At 43.2% G+C, this 21,429-nt stretch overlaps 1 protein-coding gene across 1 annotated transcript in view; it reads left to right on the forward strand.

The window, feature by feature from the left end:
* The window catches only part of LOC136634524 (mediator of RNA polymerase II transcription subunit 13-like), a 194,620-nt gene that overhangs the window by 70,115 nt on the left and 103,076 nt on the right, over positions 1-21,429 (forward strand). The window contains exons 3-4 of the mRNA XM_066610068.1: positions 7,750-7,834; positions 13,090-13,173. Coding sequence (XP_066466165.1) covers positions 7,750-7,834; positions 13,090-13,173 — 169 coding nt within the window. The remainder of the gene's footprint in view (positions 1-7,749; positions 7,835-13,089; positions 13,174-21,429) is intronic.

Genomic DNA, 21,429 nt, shown 5'->3' on the forward strand with positions numbered 1-21,429 from the left:
GTACATCCCCCTCTTCCCTGAAAGATATTAGCAAGCGTTTTTTTGACCCCCTTTGATTCAGCTAAGTAGGATGAGTCAGCCAAGAACCATAAACGATATTTGGTGTATTCATTTTGCATGCTGTTGATCACGGTTCCTTACTTTTGAGTGCTGTCCGCCTGCACTTGCAAGTTTCAGTTCTCTCTCTCATATATTCCACTTGTTTTGAAGTGCAAGTGTATTGACATTCTCTGATCCACACAATGCTTACAAAATTTCTCTCTACCAGCAAGGCACCTTTCCATGCTACTTTCTCCAAATGATCTTTTATCTGGCTTTTGGAAGTTCGTTCTTTCACTCCCTCCCCTTTCAGGCTTGAGCTCCAGTGAGCTAAATCCTGTGCAACAAGAGTCTGAATGTCTTTCATTTTGGCTGATGGCCATTAAAACAAGTTGGAAACTGTAGTGTTGTGTGTTTTTTTTTTGTCAAACTTGCATGGTGGAACGTGTAAGCTATTTTTGCAGCAATAGGGTGAAATGGTATTGCTTTTTAATAGTGTCAAAATGCTTTAAATTGGTCACTTTGTTTCTATATAAAGTTGTCAGCAGTTTTTGGAACTGTTCCAATGCGCTGCATTAAAAACTATACTGACTCCGCAGATTTTCAACAAACACGGTCTGTGTTAGTCTTATTTCTGTTTAACCACAATGTGAACCCCCCTCCCTGTTTTATATTGTTTTTCCCTCGAGATTTAATGGGATGCATGTACAAAGAATTGTATATGCAGAAATTTAATGGTTGACTCATTGGCTGGAAGCTACAGACTAACCAAGCATTTAGAGCCATGCTTTTAAATTTGGGCCCCTTCTGCTGATACTCCTTTGGCTGCTCTCACACCACTAGCTGTAGGAAAGCAGTGTACCAGTAGCATAGATTGGGCAAGAAGTATGCCAAGAGATCTAGAGGCAGTAGCAACTAAAGAAGCCTGCTTCCCCATCTTGTACGGGCAACAGTGCGCAAGTCCAGTTCTTCAGCAAGCATTTGTAGTGTCAGTGGTACTTGAAGTGTGTTTGTGTGTGTGTGTGTGGGGGGGGGGAGGATTTGGATAATTTCTGGTGAGTATTTTGAACAACTGCCCTACTATAAATCTGTTGACTCAAACTAAAACTGAGTGCATTTGCAAGAGGGTCAAAGCAAACAGTGTGTCTTGGTAAATGAGCATTCCCACCTCTGACTGATGAAGTGATAGAAATGGTGCTTCCTATAGACCAATGGTTCTCAAGCCTTTTAGCATTGGGACCCACCTAAAAGAATTCACTTTACCAGCTGCTCAAGCCTCTGAGGCTATAATGGTGATTGGGCAGCAGTTCTCCCCCCCCCCCCGTATCAGGTTGTATCTCATCCTCTGCTGTCCCCTTCTCCTTTGGCTTTCAATTTTTCCCAGCATCAGGGTCTTTTCTAAAGAGTTCTCCCTCTTCATGAGATTACCAAAGTATTTCAGCTTCAGCATCTGTCCTTCTACTGAACAGTCAGGCTTGATTTCCTGTAGGATCGACTGATATCCTTGCAGTCTAGGGGACTCTCAAATGTCTTCTCCAACACCAAAATTCAAAAACGTCTATTCTTCAGCCCTCCTTATGGTCCAGCTCTCACAGCCATACATTACTATTGGCAAAAGCAGAGTTTTGACTTCTTAGAGCCACCTGCAGATGAAGAATCTTAAGAGTTGCAAGGGCAGGGTTGTGTCTGATAACGTAGCAAGCCCATAAAGCTACCAGGGTCCTCAAACACAGATTTAACAGGGGAATTGATGGACAGCATAACAACGATGAATCAATAGCATGGCACTTAATTAGAAGTTTTTGTGTCCAGTATTTTAGAATCGATAGAGTGTTGTGCTCCTTTGCAACTTTTCTGTTTGGCAACTTTTAGTGACAAGTTGCTCTTTCTGCAGTTGTCACTGAATTTGTCTTGCTGCAGACGAGTGTAATCAAAAATAAAATGAATGGTTGTGAATAGGTTGGTGGTAATTGAATTTTTGATGTACTTATTTCAAGCAGACATTTGCCAATGAATTGGATTTTTAAATGGTTTTTGCTTTCTTTCCCCTCAACGTGAAAGGAGGGGCAGCATAGGAAAAGGAAATGGTTACAGTCATGACTATAACTCTGGTTACAAAATAATCCCTTCTGTAGTTGTTGGACAGGATTGCTTCCTTGTTTTGTGGGTTCTGCTTCAAAGTAACAGCCTCTCAGCTGAGCAGATCAAGAAATTGATTTTCGGTCATCTTAATGGCTGAGCAGCTAGTCTTATCCCATAGTGCAGTGATTCTCACACATTTAGCATTGGGACCCACTTTTTAGAATGAGGATCTGCCAGTACCCACCAGAAGTGATGTCATGACCAGAAGTGACATCAAGCAGGAAAATTTTTAGCAATCCTAGGCTGCAATCCTACCCACACCTACCCAGAAGTAAGTCCCATTGACTATCATTGTTAAAAGAATATACATAGTGACTTGTTAAAAGTACAGGTCTGTAACATTTCTCCAAGTGCAGTCACATCCCATGGTAGCATCAAATGTAATATATTAAAAATAAAATGTTGAAATGAAAGGGGACCCACCTAAAATTGGCTCGCAACCCACCGAGTGGGTCCCGACCCATTGTTGGCATCCTTCAGTCTCGGAAGACTATGGTATCGCGCTCTGAATGGTGGTTCTGGAACAGAGTGTCCTCTCCAGTGCGCGAAGCCTGGGTAAAGTAGATATGGAGGATAGACTGTTTCCCATGCAGCAAATCCCCCCTCTCCACGTCGCTGAAATGGTCCAATGGAAAGGCAGAGGCCAATACGGTTGGTTCCAGCGGCGTCGCAGGAGTTGCCAGGACGTGACTGTGTTCAGTCATGAACTGCCTCAGGGACTCCGGCTCTGGATTTTGCCTCGAGGTTGACTCCTGAAGCCTTTTCCATAACTGGATGTAGCTACAAGGCAGTGGAGGTTTGGGATCAGAGTTTTCCTTCTCTCAGATGAGCTGCCTTCCCAGGCTAATGAGTCCCATCTACCCGGTGGCTGTTTAGTCGCCTCTTACGACAAGTACAGCCAAACTGAGGGCCTATTCTTATCCCCAGCCCCCAGGGGTCCCGACTCGCTGTTTGAGAAATACTACCATAGTGTGTGCCCTCCTACATATTTGTCATGACCAGTACAATATTTGCACATCTGCAAATCCTGCGAATTTGTTTTGACCAGTTGCAATAGTCAACATCCGAGGACATAAGGTATAATTAGAGTGGGCCCTCCAGATCTGCCGGGGTTTGGCTCCAGAACCAGACACAGATACGAAAATCTGCTGATGTCCGTGGTTGTCACGCTGGCAAAATGGTAAAAATTTGCATAAATTGCCTAAAACAAGTGTGTGTGTGTGTGTGTGTGTGTGTGTGTGTGTGTGTGTGTGTGTGTGTGTGTGTGTGTGTGTGTGTGTATTCCTCCTTTCTCCCCAAAGCTGCTAACGATCAGGATTAAAATACAAAACAAAGTAAGACAAATTGCCAAACTAGGCAAGGTAGATTGCCTAAACTTGCATAAATGAGCAAGCATGAGGCCAACTCTGAAACGGCAGGGTGCAAGGCGGGCAAGGCTATAACAGCGTAGGTGAATTTTAAAATATTCTCTATCTGTGATTGATTAAATTGGTGGATGTGGAACCTGCAGATACGGGCCCGTTGTACTTCTGTTGTGTAAAGTGGGAAAGCAGGAAACAGGGCTAGCCATAGTTCTTACTACTTGTTTAAGGGGCGGACTACACAATATGTGTAGTTCCAATATCTGATCTCTTTACGGTTTTCTGTTTAATATCAAAGCAGCGATGAGGTGCATAGTGCTTGATCAAAGCTGAGGAATGATTTCCTGATATAAATCTAATTCTTCCCAAACTGCTATTTAGCCCCACTACATGGGGGTACCTGTACTCCCCCCTTCCCCAGTTTGCTAATAACACCTTTATGGGGGAGTGGGGGGATTTGGGAGGTCTGTGCTGGGGAAGGAAATAGCATTGGGTCAGAACTAAATTCTTCTTCCTTCTCCCCTTGCTACTGCTCTGAGCAAATTCTAAGCTGCCCCCATAGCTGCCCTCAAGTACAGTTTAAAAATTAATTCTTAAGATTTAGGGGCATAGCAGAGCACTTAGCAGAGCACACAGATGTATTTGAAATTTTTGGATGAGGACACAAGGATGATGTTGGCAGTTTCTTAGAGGGGGAAGCTGCTGACTTTTCCTCAGTGCCATTCGCCAGAGGAATTCCGATAACATTTTGCATTTTTTTCCTCATCAGGCTGAAGATTTTGTTTGCATGTACCTGTTTCTGTGCTGTAAATCTGGTGTTTATACCGATGGGATTTGCGCCTTTGTTTCCATGCACAGCTTCATAGTGTATTGGATTTAGATTTATATTGTACTATTTATACAATAGAATATACATGTATTGTATAAATAACACAACTTGTATTTGTTTTTTATTTTCCCCTTGGGTTTTCCTTATCTGATGTTTCTGCCAGGCTTCAGCTTCCTGCAGGTGTTAGGCTGGCAGGCAGGCAGGCACATTTTCCCCGAAAATGTTTGCTCATTTTTGCTACTCTGAATGGGGAAGTAAGAAATCATGAGGATCATTGAGTCTGAGACTTTTAACATTAGCGAGAGTGTTAAGAGTGCACTGTTTCAGCAAAACCTAAGGCTAAAAAAAAAAAGGTTGAGTGTCTTATTGTTGATTTCCTGGGTGTGCTTTAATTGTCTTGGCCAGTTACAGACATCATAGGGTTTCCAAGCAGTGACTCTGCAAGAGATTGTCCAGAACTTGAGTTGGGGAAGGAAGTAGAGGCTGAGAACTTGGAAATGCCATCTCCTGCAAGTGTTTTTTTTTTTTTTCACGTTGTGCAATCTTGTTATTATTAACAGTATTTATATACCGCTTTTCAACTCAAAGTTCACAAAGCGGTTTACAGAGAAAAATCAAATAACTCAATGGCTCCCTGTCCCAAAAGGGCTCACAATCTAAAAAGATGCAAATGAATACCAGCAGACAGCCACTAGAACAGACAGTGCTGGGGTGAGGTGGGCCAGTTACTCTCCCCTGCTAAAAAAAGGAGCACCCACTTGAAAAAGTGCCTCTTACCCAATTAGCAGGGGTTTTGTTTGTATACCCTGGTCTGGTTGAGCACTTGTGAGCTTTTGAGGTGTGTGTGTGTGTGTGTGTGTGTGTGTGTGTGTGTGTGTGTGTGTGTGTGTGTGTTAGCTGCAGCCAAGTAGATGGTTAGCTCAAATAAATATGGGTAAGGGGGGATCTTTCTTCATTGGTTCTCTTATCCATTCTGTGACTGTCTGCTTTCTTTTCTCTAGCACCAAGCAGTCCTCTCTCTGTGCAGGTTGTATGTATGTGCTTTCCCCTTTGGTCCTCTTCTTCTCTCGACTCCATACTGCATCATGTCCCCTCTGCCCTTGCTTCCCTCAGACCTCTTCCCCAGCGCAGTGGTTACTTGACCAGCTTTCCTTTAGAGTTGCTCTCTCTCTGGGCTCCCTAACCCTGAACATAGCCTTCTTTTTTGGTTACCCACTCTTCAACTTCTCTCCTTGCTTTCCTTACAGATGCTTGCTTCTGTTCTCTTTTCATATCCCTCATAGAACTTGTCACCAGACTGTTCCTGCTGTCTTTCATCTTAGCAAAAACTGTTCTTGATACTGATTCCAAGCTGTGACAACAGCTTATTCAATGGTAGTAGTGCTTTTAAAGCCATATGTACAGGCGTTCTTAAATAATTTTTTGCATGTTTTTTTCATGGAAAAAGTGCAGAAAGCAATATTTTATTTCAAGGGTGCAGTTTTATAAATAGCTTTAAAAGTATACTAGGTAGATTATATCAGTGGTATAGTGTCAGCAGATGCAACCACAGTCAATTAAGTGTTAGAAAATAGTTGTATTTTTTTTGCAGTTTTTGGCTATTTTTAAACAGAAATTAAGAAGTGCGGAAAGCGGAGTTGTGTTCTTATTTTATCACAGAAAAATCACACCTCTAGCCATATGTGGTTTTTCTCAAGCCATATCTCTTAGACTAGTGTTCTTCAGCATCGGGGTTGTGACCCCAATAGGGTCAGGAAACCTCGGTTGTGGGGTTGTGGCAACTTACAGGAATTTATTTATTTATTTATTTAGTGTATGGCATATAATGCATGGGCAATTAGACTAGATCAAATGTCACTGTCCAGTTCGTCCAGCCATTCAAGGACAGAGTTACCTTCATTGAAAAAGTCAGACCATGGGCCTGTATATGCCCTCAGTTTGCAGCCAGACACAATGTGGTATATGGTTTGGTGGAAGAACCTGCAATCACACTGTGGGGTAGATACTAGTCCCCATTTACAGGAATGAAACAGGTTGAAGACCACTGGACTAGAGCACCACCAGGTAAAGGGAGAGGCATCTGGTATACCTTTAGGTACCAGAAGACTATGTCCCAGTCCTGCTTAGGTTCTTAGCAGTTGTGTTAAAACAGCTTTCACTAGTGCCAGGCTTTATGGTAACTTTCTGTTCTCTCTAATGAAAATATTTGGCTACAGTGAACAGTGCTGGTAAGGGTGTTATGAGGGCAAGGGTTGGGGTGGGAAGATAGGTCCTGGGGTGGGATTGACAGTTGGTCCCCAGTCTCATACTTCATTTATTGGGGTCATGGCATGAAAAAGGTTGAAGACCACTATCTTAGTTTTAGGGAGTATCATTTTAATATCGATTTCCTTTTGAGTGCTGTTCAGTCTTCTTGTACAGTGGCACTGTACACTACCACTGTGATAGATCTCTTCAAGCCAAGGCTGAACTTGCTTGACCTCAGAGAATTTGATACTGGTCTTTTTTGAAATAAGGGCATATAGCACTCCAAAGGACGGGTGCTTAAGAATCGAATGCTTGCTCCCAAAATAATGAAACTGCTGGTGCTTAGGAATCCAAACTTTTGGTAATGTGTGACTCTTCCTTGTATCAGTCAAGCTGCAAGGCTTGAGTGCTCTTCCAGTCAACTTCAATGAGTGTATATCAGAGGAGGAACCTTCCAGATCACTTCCTTAATTTTTCTATAAAACCATACTGGTTCTTATGATGATCTCTTGCTGTGATTGGCAGCACTAGCATTACACCATTGCATTCCTTTTTGAAGGAAAGTGACCTTTTGATAGTGACTGACTTATTGAAGGAAATCGACTAGATGCAAATGTGTGAAAGCTCAATGAGCTGTTAATCCCTTGAAACTCTCTAGTCCAACATTTTTCAATCCTTTTCACCTTGTGGCACGCTGACAAGGTGCTAAAATTGTCATGGCATGCTGTAATGTCGGGGGGGGGGGGAGGCTCACATCCTCCAATGACCCTACTAATAAATGACCCCCCCCCAACCTTCATGGCACACCTGTGTTTAAAAATCGCTGCACTAATCTTAAACTTTGAGTAGCTTGTTCGACAATCACTTTAGTTAACTCGCTGTACCTGAAAGTTTGTATTCTAGGATGGTTGCTCAAATTTTGAGAAACTAGTTTTATGTTAAACAGCGAGGAGAAATATGTGACACCTTGTTTACAACCTATGCAGTTGCTAGTTGATCACGTAAAATATATTGTACTTGTATTGACAAGTTAAATCGGAGAAGAAACACATAAAGCTTTGATTGTCTTTTAATGTTAAGCTTCCCTCTCTCTTTATGGATAATATGCTAACACTTCACTTATTTTCACAGTGGTGGAAGAAGGACTTTGGGAGAATGGGCTTTCCTATGAATGCAGGACGTTGCTTTTCAAGGCAATCCACAATCTGCTGGAAAGGTAAGAGAATTCCATCCATATTCTTTGTTTAGATTGAGGGTCCCTAAGCATGGGCTTAAATTACCAAAATTGGTTTGCCACCAGCCTGCTCGCCTCAATCCAATACCATTCCCTTGTATCAGGCATGGGGTGAGAAGGAAGAACTGGCATTAACTGCTTTGTGATGGGATATGCAGGATTCAGATTGGATATCAGGAGAAAATTCTGGATGGTAAAGGCGGTTTGGCAGTGGAACAGATTGCCAAGGGAGGTGGCGGACTCTCCCTCACTGGAGATTCTCAAGCAGAGGTTTGACAAGCACCTTTTGGAGGTGCTCTAGGAGGATTCCCTGCTACAGGCAGGGGTTTGGACTGGATGACCTATTAGGTCCTTTCCAAATCATAGAGTGGGATCCTATGAAGAATCATAGATTCTATGAAGTTGGTTACAGTGGGTGAGCTGTCTTTTCTTGCTTGTGCTTAAGCCTGGAGACTCTACCTACCGTACTCCTAAGCCCTTATCAGTTTGTCGGGAACTTGGAAGGGGGATGCTAGGGATGGGGAAGGTAGGGCAGGGCAGGGCAGGGCAGGGCAGGGCAGGGCAGTTAGTTGCTATTGATGATCTGTGTATTGAGTTTGTGGCACTCTGATTTGGAGAGTTTTTGGGATGCTTGCATGTCTAATGCAGTCTGTGACCTTAGCAATGGTTGGCAACCTCCAGTCTCGAAAGACTATGGTATAAGCCTACAGCACCTGGTATTCCCAAGCAGTCTCCCATCCAAGTACTAACCAGGCCTGACCCTGCTTAGCTTCTGAGATCAGACCCTGCACATGCCTGATCTTGTCTGATAAAAACCTGCATTAATTCTACTGCTGGTTTTATTTACTTGTTGTTACAATGCCCCTGCCAGCAAGGAGCTTACGATCTGAAACCGACAATGGGAAAGGCAATGGGGAAAGAGGAATGGGAGAGTCCCAGGTGTTATCACAGTGCATCTGAAGTGGCATGACTCAAGCACAGCAAACATTTAATGGGACTTCAGGCCATCAGATTCTGAGCTGCTTATCAGCCTGGGACCTCTTTCGCGCAAAGGGCACCGAATCCAACTATAGGTCTACATTTCATGCATAGATGAACAGATTATTTATGTGGGTCGTAGCAAAACTCGGCTGTTAGAGAAGAAGCATCTTAATTTAGTGGGTAGTGTTTGGGGTGATGTCTTTTTAGTTAAGTGTGAGCTACCTGGTGGTTTTGGGTATAGAAGTGGGAATGGATGAATGCAGGGAAGGCCTTTTTCAGTTTTTATTAAGGTAAGAAGAATATTACTCCTATTCATTCATCCCAGCGTAAACTATAACAAAATATTTTTTTTTTCAGTAATGAATTTCAGACGATCCTGCTTCCTTCTTGTAGTTCTCTGGCAGCTTGGATGTAGATTGACATAGCAGTTCCCCCTTCCCCTGCTGCTTTCAAGCTGGCTTTGCATTTCACGTTTAGCTGGCAAACCTTTTGAAATGCTCCTTCTGCATTCAGAGTTCATCAGCAGTAATTGAACCAGTGATGGACAAGTACTTTAACTTACTTATCATGTAGTTGAATGGTAGTTATAGCCACTGTATGAAAAATAGTTGTGCGATGGCACAACCTCTTTTGACTCTACAGCCTAAGCCTTTTTTGTTCTTACTGTAGTTCAGCTGCCAACCACAATTACTTTTACCCATCATGGGGGAGGGGGGGTGGGATCTATAGGGTTTATTATTTAATATCATGCTGAAAATTCTCTGTCAATATCAAGATGTGTCAATAAGCAACTGCCAGCAAGGGTGTGGAAATCCCCTTCTGTTCCCACAGTTAGTTGCTAGGAATGTGCATGGTGTGTAATATTTCTAAGGGGCTTGGCAGCACCCAGGCTTGTCCCAGAAGAGGGCAGTTGCATCAGAGAGGTGAGAGGGGGCCTTCAAGAAGAGGATGGTACCCCCAGGCCTGTTTGTCCTGATTATTGTATGGGCCTGAAAAGCCCAGGAAAGAAGATTCTGCCCCTTTTAGAATAATAATCTGCAAATGTCTGTAGTCCCTAAATTTTTCGGTAAATGGATTTGTTCGCTGTATTTAACTGTTTTGGTTTTGTTTAATGATTTTGACCCTGTCAGGGAAGTAGTTATAGAAAAACAAAACTCCTTCAGAGTAGTTCTGATTATTTTTACTAGTTAACTTGCAGGTAAAGCAATGTTTTCTTTAGCAGTTTAGCTGCTTTTAAAGTTGTGGTTGCCCCTCTGTGCTAAACAAATGGGAGTCCCAGAAGTTATTCTCCCATCAAACCATTGTAGTAGCTCACCTGCTTTAGCATTAAGCTATGCTGGATCAGGCCAAGAACCCATTGAATCCAGTGTCTTGTGACAGGGCACTCGAGTTCTACCAAGTTTGGGAGAATGAAAGTGTTTTTTTTTTTTCCTAATTCTTTTGGGATAGTTATTTGGGAAAGCAAGTGTCCAAATGGCTTATTGTGTTAGTATAAACAGTCACCAGCCAGCATCACAGCTGGCCCCCTTATGCAACTTACTAGTTTGCAGGTGAATAGCAGACTACTAGGCTTTCCTGCATACTGTCCCCTGGCACTACAAGATGCATGTGTTTTCCCTTGCAGATGCTGCCTTTGGGAGATTCGTGTTGTTGAATGTTCTCTCTAGGTGATTTGTTGGTTGCAGTGATTCCCACCCGGAGACAACACTGCTCCTATATATCCCAGTTGTTTTGGCATGCCCTCTGGGAAGCCTGGAGAGAAAAGGAAATGGGTTACTGTGCATTCCTGTTCTTTTAGACTCTCAGAGGGCATTCTGTTCACCTCTTTTAGTCACGCCATGAACCAGCACCAAGTTCTTCTGTTTAGTTGTAAGGCTCCTTTCTTTGCTGCACATGTGGGGCAGGTAGGTAGAACCCCCTGTGTGATCTTTCTCTTCCCTGTCTTCTGATTTTTTAAATCCTTTCTGCTGTGAGGTTTGATAACATTAGCCATTGTTTTCTTGGCAGTTTTACTGCTGTCTATGCTAGACTTGTGGGATCTACCTTAACCTGCCCAGTCTGGGATTGCAGCCTCTTCTTACAGAGGCTTTTTTTGGATTGGACTGTTCCTGATCTTTCAAGGGGAGGAACTATCCCAAACGTTCTGGAACATCTAATAGTCTAGGTTTCAAGGAATAAAACTTTTTTTCCCCCTCTTTTGAAATTGTATCGCAGGTGGTGATATCTAGTTAGAGTGGACTGTCCTTAAAATCTATGCTTCTCAGAATTTTACTTGCATAGTGGTGAGGTTAGGGAAGATTTAAAGACATGAGCTAATTTCACATTTCAAGTGCTTTACCATTTCTGTTTCTGTGTCGAGGCATGGCATACTAAACCTGCAGGGTCTCTTCCTCAAGTCTGTTTGATTTGCTGAAAATAGACATTTACAGACATGGTTCCATTTGCTGCCTAAAGTCTCCTTTTCCTCAGTTTGCCACCTTTGAGCCACACACTGTAGGCTTCCAATTCTGGTCACGGATTCTGTGCCAACCCAGTGTTTGTGTGGAACCCAAAGGCAGCAGGACCTTTAGTAAATTGTTCAGGGAGGGGTGTATTGCTGCCTCTTCCCTTAACATCATAATTATATTTACCTTTCTCACAATGTCTACACTTCTGAAGGAGTGTTTTGTTGTACTTAGTGTGAGCTTCCCAGAACTGAATACTTATATTCTTTTTGATGGGAGAATTTCCATTTCTAAAAATGTGTGTTCATAAAATTAATGGCTATAGACATAATCACATCGAGCAGTTTAAAAGCCGTAATGTAACTTTATAAAGAGGCCTGTATCATCCTTGCTTTCCAGGCAGCTGTTCAGGCAGTGCTTGGAGTGGGAGGGGGGCAAGAGTGCCCATACAGCCCATTCTTATCTTCTGCTGGATACATGGAAGTTGGGGGCAGAGCCAGCATGTTTCACCTCCATGCGTTGTTTGCGAGAAGGGCAATCATCTATGAAATATTTATAACTAATCTGCTAAAATTAAAGTGTTAAATTTTCAGTGCGTGCATTTTTCCTTTTTAAAATGTAGGAATATAAACTGAAATGCCAGGTATTGAATTTTGAAGCTTTAAGGCATTTTGAAGCTTTAATGCCTGTGTTAGGCATTTTGTAAATATTTTAATCAAAGCATTTCTACAACATTTAAGTGTACTTCATTCTCTTCCTAATCAATCTTTTCAATTCAAATTCTCTCGACTGTTGGATAACAATTGAGATGTTTACATAGCGTGTGAAATTTAACACAACAATTTTTGTTTTAGTTTTGTTGACTAAATATAACTTAAACATGCTAAACTGGATCGCAGGTGATTTCTAGCATCAAAATGTTTCCCAGAAAACCCGGATCACTGGCTTTAATATCATGTTATCTTAGGAAAACACAAGCTTGGTACTATAAATAATTTGAGCGAGCTGTTAATATTGATTGATCCTTTACAAAATCACTGTGATTATTTTCTGTTAGTGCCAACAACCAAAGAATAAAATGAAGGCCATCTACTGTGTGTGTTTGAAAGGATAACAGTCTGGTTTTTTCCCAGATTAATAATTTTGTATTGACTCTGGGTATGTTCCCTTTGTTGCTGGGGGAACTGGATTTCAGTGTGACTCTTCCAAGTTCCAATTCCATTTAGGGGTGAGATGTTGGAAGCTGATGGGGGCCAGGTCTTGCAGAAAGTTCCATGTATCCGTGGGCTAGAACAGTGTTTTTCAACGTTTGTCCTCTGCTGTACCACTTCACATAATCCACCTATTCAAAATACTACCAGAAGTAACTGGCTTTGACATCATTGCCAGTTACTTGTGAGTTGGGAGGCCAGATGTGATGCAACAAACACCAATAAGAGGCTCAGGGTGCACGAGAGGACTTTTTCGAGTGTGGAAAGGCATGCTTTGGAGCTCTGCCTGCTGAACGTTGCATCACATTCCTGGTCTCACTTCCGGGGGGCAGGTGTCCAGGGGTCCTTCACGTACCACCAGACACCACCTTAAGTACTACTGGTGGTACCCTGTACCACTGGATGAGAAACACTGCAAAGATGGGAGGAAACAGGGCACAAGGGTAGAAATCATTGGTATACAAGGACAACCCAGGCAAGGGTATTGAATCCTCTGTGTGTAAAACATAAAAGCTTCAAAACTCCAGTGATAATATCTTTGTTGCTTAATATTCTTCTCAATAATACTGTAATTGAAGTTGTGATTGTCTTTCTATTTAAGATGCCTGATGGACAAGAACTTTGTACGGATCGGGAAATGGTTCATCCGGCCATATGAGAAAGATGAAAAGCCCATTAACAAAAGGTAAGGTAACAAGCTACCCTGGCGTCTTGTTAAGACAAACCGTGACCACTCTGAAAGGAAGCCACCAATACTAGCAGCTCAATCCAAGTGCTTTAAAAGCGTGATGTTTTTCTCGACAGATCCCTGCCCCACCCCCAAGAAATGGGAATATTTTAGCAACCAGTATCTGAGGTCATAGTCATGAGCTCAAGATTGTTGCTTGATCTTTCCTGGCTGCAAATCAGTGGTGCCTGATGACTTGCAGGAGGTTTTGTAGAGCAGTAGTGCCCCGTAACTTCCTTGTCTTCAGAATTTGTTGCAGTCAAGGTTCATTGGTTTTTCTTGCCTTACTTGGAGAATTGGAGGTTTCCAGAACCTGTGGTGGTGTCTCCCAAGTTTCTGGAAGATGGAGACTCTTCTTTCTGCAGGGAGCTAGTCTTGGTTTGTGCTTCTGCAGAGAGGGGCTTTGTTCACACCATTCAGGGTAGCTTATCTAGTGTGCATCCATTTGTGAGAGAAATTCTCCATCCTTATTTGGGAACAGCAGCAACTCACTGGGTGCAAGATTGCAGAGGGAGACTGTTGTGAAGACAGTTGTGTGTGTTAACTGCAGACACATCAGCCAGCAAAGGTGCTTCTGTGGTGAAGGTGTAGCATGCAAATTTAAAAAGGGGAGGCCAATACTGTTTGGAGCTCTTAGACTCCCAGAATACAATCCATCCTAGAACCTGACCTCTGCATATGGCAGTTGGATATTCCATTGTCATGGAAGCAAAGCCTCTTCCCAAGAGGTGCATGGCCTTGCTTTCTTGGTTTTTTGCTTTATACTAGTGTGTGTATGTCATTGTTTTCAGTGGGTCACAACAGAAGCATCAGAGTGCCATGCTATCATTTAAAAGCCAGAGTCTAGCAATACCATTTTTGGGGACCAGCCAAAACCTTCAACAGGCTTTTGGGTTCTCTTGTGTTCTTCGTCAGGCTGGATATCAGGCAAAGAAAAAGCAAGGATGGATGGGCATCATATAATCAAGCCTCAAGCCTACAGTTTCTAACACCCTTAAAATGGAGTAAGCACTATAGATTATCCTCAATCCTAAATGAGGTTTTTTTTTGTAATAGGCAACAAGGTACTGAGGATTGGGGGGGAGGATAGCACACTTAGCTATCCAGGGGCTGGCTATCTAGCAGCAGGATCTTGAAATGGGAGGAAAAGGATAACCTGCCTTTTCCTCACACAAGATGTGTGTTTCTTCACAGTGATGGTACTTCACTTTATGTGTGTGAGTTCTTTAATACTCTCCAAGTAGATAACACTGCTATTATCACTATATTCAGTTCATCATCTAGCATAGTAGTTCCAAACTTGTTAGAGGCTGCTGCCTGACTTATAAATGTTATGGGGTCTGGCTATAATGGTGATCAGGCAGCAGTGCTCCCCCCCAGTAGCAGCTTGTTTAAGCCTTGATGGACATAGCCTAATCTGCCCTGTCAGTTTTGTGACCTAACAAAAATTGGGTCATGGCCCATTGGTGGGTCCCAAACCCACAATTTGGGAACTGTTGATCTGGTGTATAAAGGCTGCCATGTTCTCTTTCACCCCTGTTCTGTGCCTGACGACTGATCTGTGTGCCTCAATTCATGCTGTAGATGGAACAGGGTAACTGCTGGACTTTATCCTTTCCAAAATGGGGAAACAGTCATTATTATCCCTCCTTCATCCCAGAAGCCCTGGATGCAAACTATGATCCTGTTTGACACCTGGTGAGGCTAATCAGTGGGATTCTGCTTTAATCCCTCCTGTGAAACCAGAAGGGGGCCGGTCTTTGCTCAATAATTCAGACACAGTTGGTGCAGAAATAAAGGTAACAGAAGCTCCCCTGACTCAGAACAGGTTAGATTTTAGGAGTCCGTAAATATGTTCTTAAGTAGGGCTGCTTCTGTATTGCTCAATATTAGTAGGATATTGTCGGCCTGGTGATAAACTGGTGATAAACTGATGCTTGTTTATTTTAAAAAGCTTAGACTAGTCCTTTCAATTCAGAAGTGTGCTTGTTTAGCAAGCAAGATTCAAGTGAAAACAACAAAAGCTGATCCTTTCTGGAAGTCTGCTGTGCTGCTGCGGTTCATTTCCCCAGCTGTGAGGAGAGGTTTCCGTTCCGGTTTCCGTGATTCTGCCTGTCCAGCATGTATTGTGCGCACGGCTTGTTCCATTTTAAAAAGCCTGGGTTTGCCCCTGAGACCACATCTCCTTCGTTGCACTTTTGACTCTTTGCTTTGCACCTGGACTAGAAAAAGCTGCAGCTGCTCACTTTGTGATTTTTAATGTGCCATTTTGGAAAACCTTTTCCATGGGTTAGCACTCAAGGAAGTATGCAAAGGGATTTGTTTGCTGTGCAAGACATGCATTTGTGGAATATGGAAACAGTCGGTTGGAGGCTTGCAGTTGCGTTCATTTGGTTATATTCCATTGTATCCAGTATATCACCTTCTGAAGCAAGGTGATCTCCTTCTTGGTGGATATTAATCTACTAACATAGTTCAACAAACTGATGCTTTGCCTAAATTTTTAGTCTGCCCTGACCCTTTAGCAGTGTTAACAGAGTACGAAACTTCAAAGTCTTTAGGACCAGAGTGGAACAGGGATTAAAATCTGGTGCCGTCCCTTGATTTCCACTCCTTCATTTGATGACTGTTAAAGAGGTTTCTCGGGTGTGTAGATGTCCAAGGATGGTGCAGCTGATGTTTCTTTTGTTTCAGCCAAATCTCGAGACCCCCCCCCCCCAATTAAAGAACTGTCTCCAATCCCAAATCAGTTAATGACAGCCATGGTTCAGTGGAAGTTATTGTGCAAAACACTGCATATCTTTCCTGTTCCTTTGTATATATTTTTAGGGAGCTGGCACTCAGGAAGTGGATTTGAGGAATACCATGTGATATTTGCTTATACCATGTGGTATAAACTTTACTCAGGTTTATGCCTTTCTTACTTGGAAAGAGGCCTGTTTTTTTCCTTTGTCTATGTCTGTGACATGTGGTTTCATTTTTAAAGTTTTGGTAAGGTGACATAAGGCTATCTGTTTACCAGCTTTTTCTTTCATGGTTATGCTTTTGGAGACAAGAGTAATGCTTTTTTGGGTGCTAGGAAAGTTGAACCAAGAGGCTGCTTATGTGTGCCGATAGCAACCTCATGTCATGTAATCCCAAAATGATTCTGGCAGTAGGGAGATGATCTAGCAAATACTTGCTGTGCTTTGCAGAACTGGCAGTGGCAGGGCTAGGCTGGAAGTGACAATATCTTAGACTTTGCCTTTTTCCTAATCCTTGCTCTTATAGCTTTGTTTGTGTGTGTTTAAATTTGCTGCTTTCTCTATATTAGAGTATATAGCATTGCGGTTTAGGGCATTGTTTGGCTTGAGATATAAAGTTTCCATTCTGTATTGAGAGAGCCCCAAAGAGAGGGTGTTTCAAGACTACTTGCTGGTTGAGCTCTGCGTAGGGCTGTAGTAGGTTTTGATAACTTCAGAGCATGAAGCACCTGCAACTCTGGAAAGGGAATCACTATGGACTGAATGGGCCAAGAGTTCAACACTTTGTTTACAGCAGTGATTTTCAACCTTTTTCATTGCATGGCAAACTGAGAGGGCACAAAAATTGTCAGGGCACACCATCCATTTTTTGACAGTTGACAAAGACACACCATGCTTCCAGCAGGAGGTTCACATCCCTCAATGGCCCTACTAAAAATGACCATCCCTTAAACCAGGGGGTCTCCAAACGTTTTGGCCAGAGGGCCACATCAAATATCTGGCATGGTGTTGAGAGCCAGAAAAAAATTTAAATATTAAATTTAAATAAATTAGAGATGGAACTTAGATGAGTGAGTAAATGAATGAATGGGCTCATTCATTCAACCTCTCTGGCCCTCAGAACACCCTCCAGACACATCCAGAGCACAGCTCTGGTCATGTGCACTTGAATGGGCCAGAGGCTTTCAGGGGACAAGAGGCTGGCTGCGGGCCAGATAGAGGCTTGTTGAGGGCCACATTTGGCCCCCGGGCCAAATGAGGGCCACATTTGTTGAGGGCCACATTTGGCCCCCGGGCCGGGGTTTGAAGACCCCTGCCCTAAACTGTCACAGCATACCTGTGGACCATTCATGGCACACCACTTTGTCATGGCACACTGGTTGAAAATTACTGGTTTACAGGCTTACAGGAGGACTTGTTAGGCTAACAGTTTCTCACACTCAGTTCAGATGTTTTGAAGAAGGGCCACATAGACCCCTGCATAATTTCACGATTTTGTGGGGGAGGGAGGGGGAAGGAGAGGGTGAGAGACCTCATAAGAACATAAGAACAGCCCCACTGGATCAAGCCATAGGCCCATCTAGTCCAGCTTCCTGTATCTCACAGTGACCCACCAAATGCCCCAGGGAGCACACCAGATAACAGGAGACCTCAATCAATCAACAATCAACAGTATTTATATACCGCTTTTCAACTAAAAGTTCACAAAGCGGTTTACAGAGAAAAATCAAATAACGTAAATGGCTCCCTGTCCCAAAAGGGCTCACAATCTAAAAAGATGCAAATGAATACCAGCAGACTGCCACTAGAACAGACAGTGCTGGGGTGAGGTGGGCCAATTACTCTCCCCCTGCTAAAAAAGGAGCACCCACTTGAAAAAGTGCCTCTTACCCAATTAGCAGGGGTAAATGAGCAGGAGACCTCATTCTGGTGCCCTCCCTTGCATCTGGCATTCTGACATAGCCCTTTTCTAAAATCAGGGGGTTGTACATACACATCACGGCTTGTAACCCGTAATGGATTTTTCCACCAGAAACTTGTCCAATCCCCTTTTAAAGGCATCCAGCAATTTGCAAGTTGTGTCAGTGATTGGTATTGAATGTGCAAAAAAAATGTTAGACTGCTAGTCTTGAACTAGTGCTTAGGTGTTCGTAGTGCTAAACCAAGCACAGATTCAGCTAAATGGTTTTGTGTCACTTATTGATATTTAGAGGTGGCAGTGAAGTTAAAGGAACCACACTGTCCGTTAAAACTCAGTTTTGTGTATGTTCTGAATAAAGCATAGAATGACTGTCCAGCCATTGGCAGAATCAATGCAGAGTACATAGACCAAAGACGTTTAGTTTTTTAAATGCTTAGGTTAAAATTACACAAAAGCCAAGTCACCTGCCATTTGTAAAGGAAGCATGTTCTGTTCCAAACCATTCCATGTGTCAATATTATTGAGAACAGTGCTGGTTGTCTTGATATGAATGCCTTTGTTTACCCCGACCTGCAAAGCATCCGAATATCAGAGGATGACAGAGAAGGCCTGGCTGGGGCCATGTTGCCTAACCAGTGAAGTTCTAGGAATGTTTAAGCTGCTTTCCTCATTAGGTGCTCAAGTCTGGCTGAGTATGTAAGGGATAAGCAAAGTACCCCCGATGTGCCGTTAATTAGATTTGTCAGGAGTCCCAGTTGTGTAGCCCGCCACGCAGTGTTGTCACTTACTATATCCATAATGAATTGTCTTAAGGGCATTGGTACATACCGAGAAGCTCCTTTAGTTTCTGAATGGCTATTCTAATATTGTTGCCCCTGCATGACAACTTGAATTGTACATCAGGGGAAAAAAGGTTTGATTCCAGAGTAAGCTTCTCCTCTTAAAGATAAACCACCAGATTATTAAAACTCTCTTCTAGCATAAGTGCTGGAGTACGGATCTTAGCCCTATAGCTTACTTCATGATGGCCACAACGGGAGGGGGGGATGCTGCCATTTTGTAGTACATCTGCTGTAATCCTTATTGCAGCAGTTTTCAACCTTTTTAATCACAGACACCCATCACACAGCACACTGACAAGGTAGTAAAATTAAGGCATGCCATTGGTTTTTTGACAATTGACAGAGCACATCATGCTGCTGGTAGGGGGCTCACTTCCCCCAATGACCCTACTAATAAATGACCCTCCCTCAAACTCTTGTGTCACAGCTGCAGAACATTCATGGTACAGCAGTGTGCCCTGGCACACCAATTGAAAATAGCTGCCCTAGTGTATTCGTTTGGTAGGAATTTGGTGATGCCCTTACTACCTAGCTGCTGTGCATTTGAGTTAAACACACCTCATTGTAATTGGGTTCCAGGCCAGTAACCTGGATTCTACTTTGGACTTCAGAGGTGGGGAGAATGCTTCCCCATACAACCCCCTCCCCCACTGCATGTAGTGAATGAGCGCATTGGAGAAAAGGTTTTGCATTGCTGCAACTGCATTGGAAAGGATTCAAAAATATGATTTCCCACTGGTAATCTGAAGTGGAACTGTCCAGAAATTTACCAGCTCTGTGTAATGAATAGCTTGGGCTTCAGTGATGGTGCTTACTGGAAGTTCCAACAGGAATTATCACCAAAGAGGGCTTTCTGGACCCAGGTAGAGCTGTACTTCTGCCTGGTACATTCTTGAATATCTCTTAATTTTATGGTGAAAGTCCTACAAGATAAACAGGGCCATCTGGGCTTTTGGCATATTAGCGCCATTGTCCGCTGTATGCTGAGCAGTTGGGTCACTTATTACATGCTCAGATGCGTCTCAGAATAAAACCCAGCCTTGTTTTGATTACCATTGAATTATGTAAGTTGTGGAAGGTGCAAACCCCTTGCAAGTTAATTGCCTGGTGTGGAGGAAGCCGTTTCTGCATATGAGGTGAATTGCAAGCCATCGTTTTGTGAGCTTTTAACTGCTTTGGTTTACACCTTCAAGGGAATAACACCACACTATGTAAGGATGGTTGGTACTTAATAGGAAATATTAATTGCTCCCAGTTTCAGAGAGACGGATCTTGGAATGGGTGTACCTGTCTCATAAATCGGAGTTAAATAAGATGGTGTGTTCTGCATAGCAACACCCATCTAAATAAAACAGTCTTTCCTTTTTGGCTGAGGAAATATAGCACCCATGACTTAAATTGTACCTGCCTTCCAGATGCTAAGTCATTCAGATGCAACATTGAAGTGTACCTGCTAAAGTTTAGTTGGTGACTAAAACCAAGTAAGACTTGAATGCAATTTTTGGCATATTACTGGAGAATAAGTTCCCTTGTGAGTAAACATAGAAGGTGCCTCTCTATTGTGTGGCCCTGTTGTGTAATGTCACATCTATGAAGAGTGGAATGCAGGGTGGAGGCTTCCCAGCAGTTCTAAAGGAGTGGGATGGTAGATATGGGAGGAGGTGCTTCCTAAGGAACATAGGCCCCAGGTGATCGCCATCCCTTTACCTGGGCCTGGAAGCTGAGATGAAGGCATCGCCCTGAGTGAAAGTAGATTGTTCCTTCTGGCCTGTTCCTGTTGAGAGATGAGCCATAGTGTGCTGCATCAGCTGACATGAGGCAGCCTCATGTAGCACAACCTGCAGTAGTCTAGCATTCTTCAGTTTATCAAGAGTCACCTCGAACTCCAGCATGCAATATGGGAACTAAGTTCAGGAGTCTAGCAAGCAAGGGGGGTGGAACAAGCAAGAGGCCACAATGTCTCCTCTTTTTCCTGCCTGCTGGTAGTTATTCTGCATGAGCTTCCACTTCTTCTTTCCTTCTTCTTCTTCTGTCCCTTCTTTCCTTCGAGACTGGTTGGAAGGAGAGGTGGAGAAGACAGTGGTATGGGAGCAGCAGATACTCAATTATGAAAAGGGGAAGGAGAGAAAGAGGAAGTAAGGCAAGGCAAGAGAGCAGCAGAAGTGGCAGGGGAGGGCAGGCAGATAGGTGGGAGACACTGTTCAGGGGCTTGAGCCAAAGTAACCTCCAAAGCATTGGTTCCCAACATGTGGTCCGAGGACATGTGAAGTGATCCCAGAAAAAAATTGCCTTTTAGCACTTCCAGATGTGATTGCACTTCGATCTCTTCTACAATGTTGGCTACGGCTGTAGGTGGTCCATTCTCCACCCCTTCTGGTAATCTGTGGAGGAGTGCTCGCTTGGGAGACGCTTCCACATTAACCCATCAGAGAGAACTGACCGCCCACAGCCAGCAACAAACAAATCTTCTCATAATAATAAACGCAATTACTACTGCATCTCTACTATATTTCCTGTAATTATTGCAAATTTAATTGCATCTTTTGTGTGCAGGGGATAGGGTGTTACATATGGTCCACAATGATTCCAATTTTTGCTTCAGTGATCTGCTGGCTCCTAAAGTTTGGGTACCACTGCTCCAAAGGTGGGATAGCCTCATCTGGGGCCCCTACTTTTGGCCACAACTAACTCTGCAGGCCTGGGCTTC

The sequence above is a fragment of the Tiliqua scincoides genome, chromosome 14 (assembly GCF_035046505.1).
Source record: "Tiliqua scincoides isolate rTilSci1 chromosome 14, rTilSci1.hap2, whole genome shotgun sequence".
NCBI classification, from domain to species: Eukaryota; Metazoa; Chordata; class Lepidosauria; order Squamata; family Scincidae; genus Tiliqua; species Tiliqua scincoides.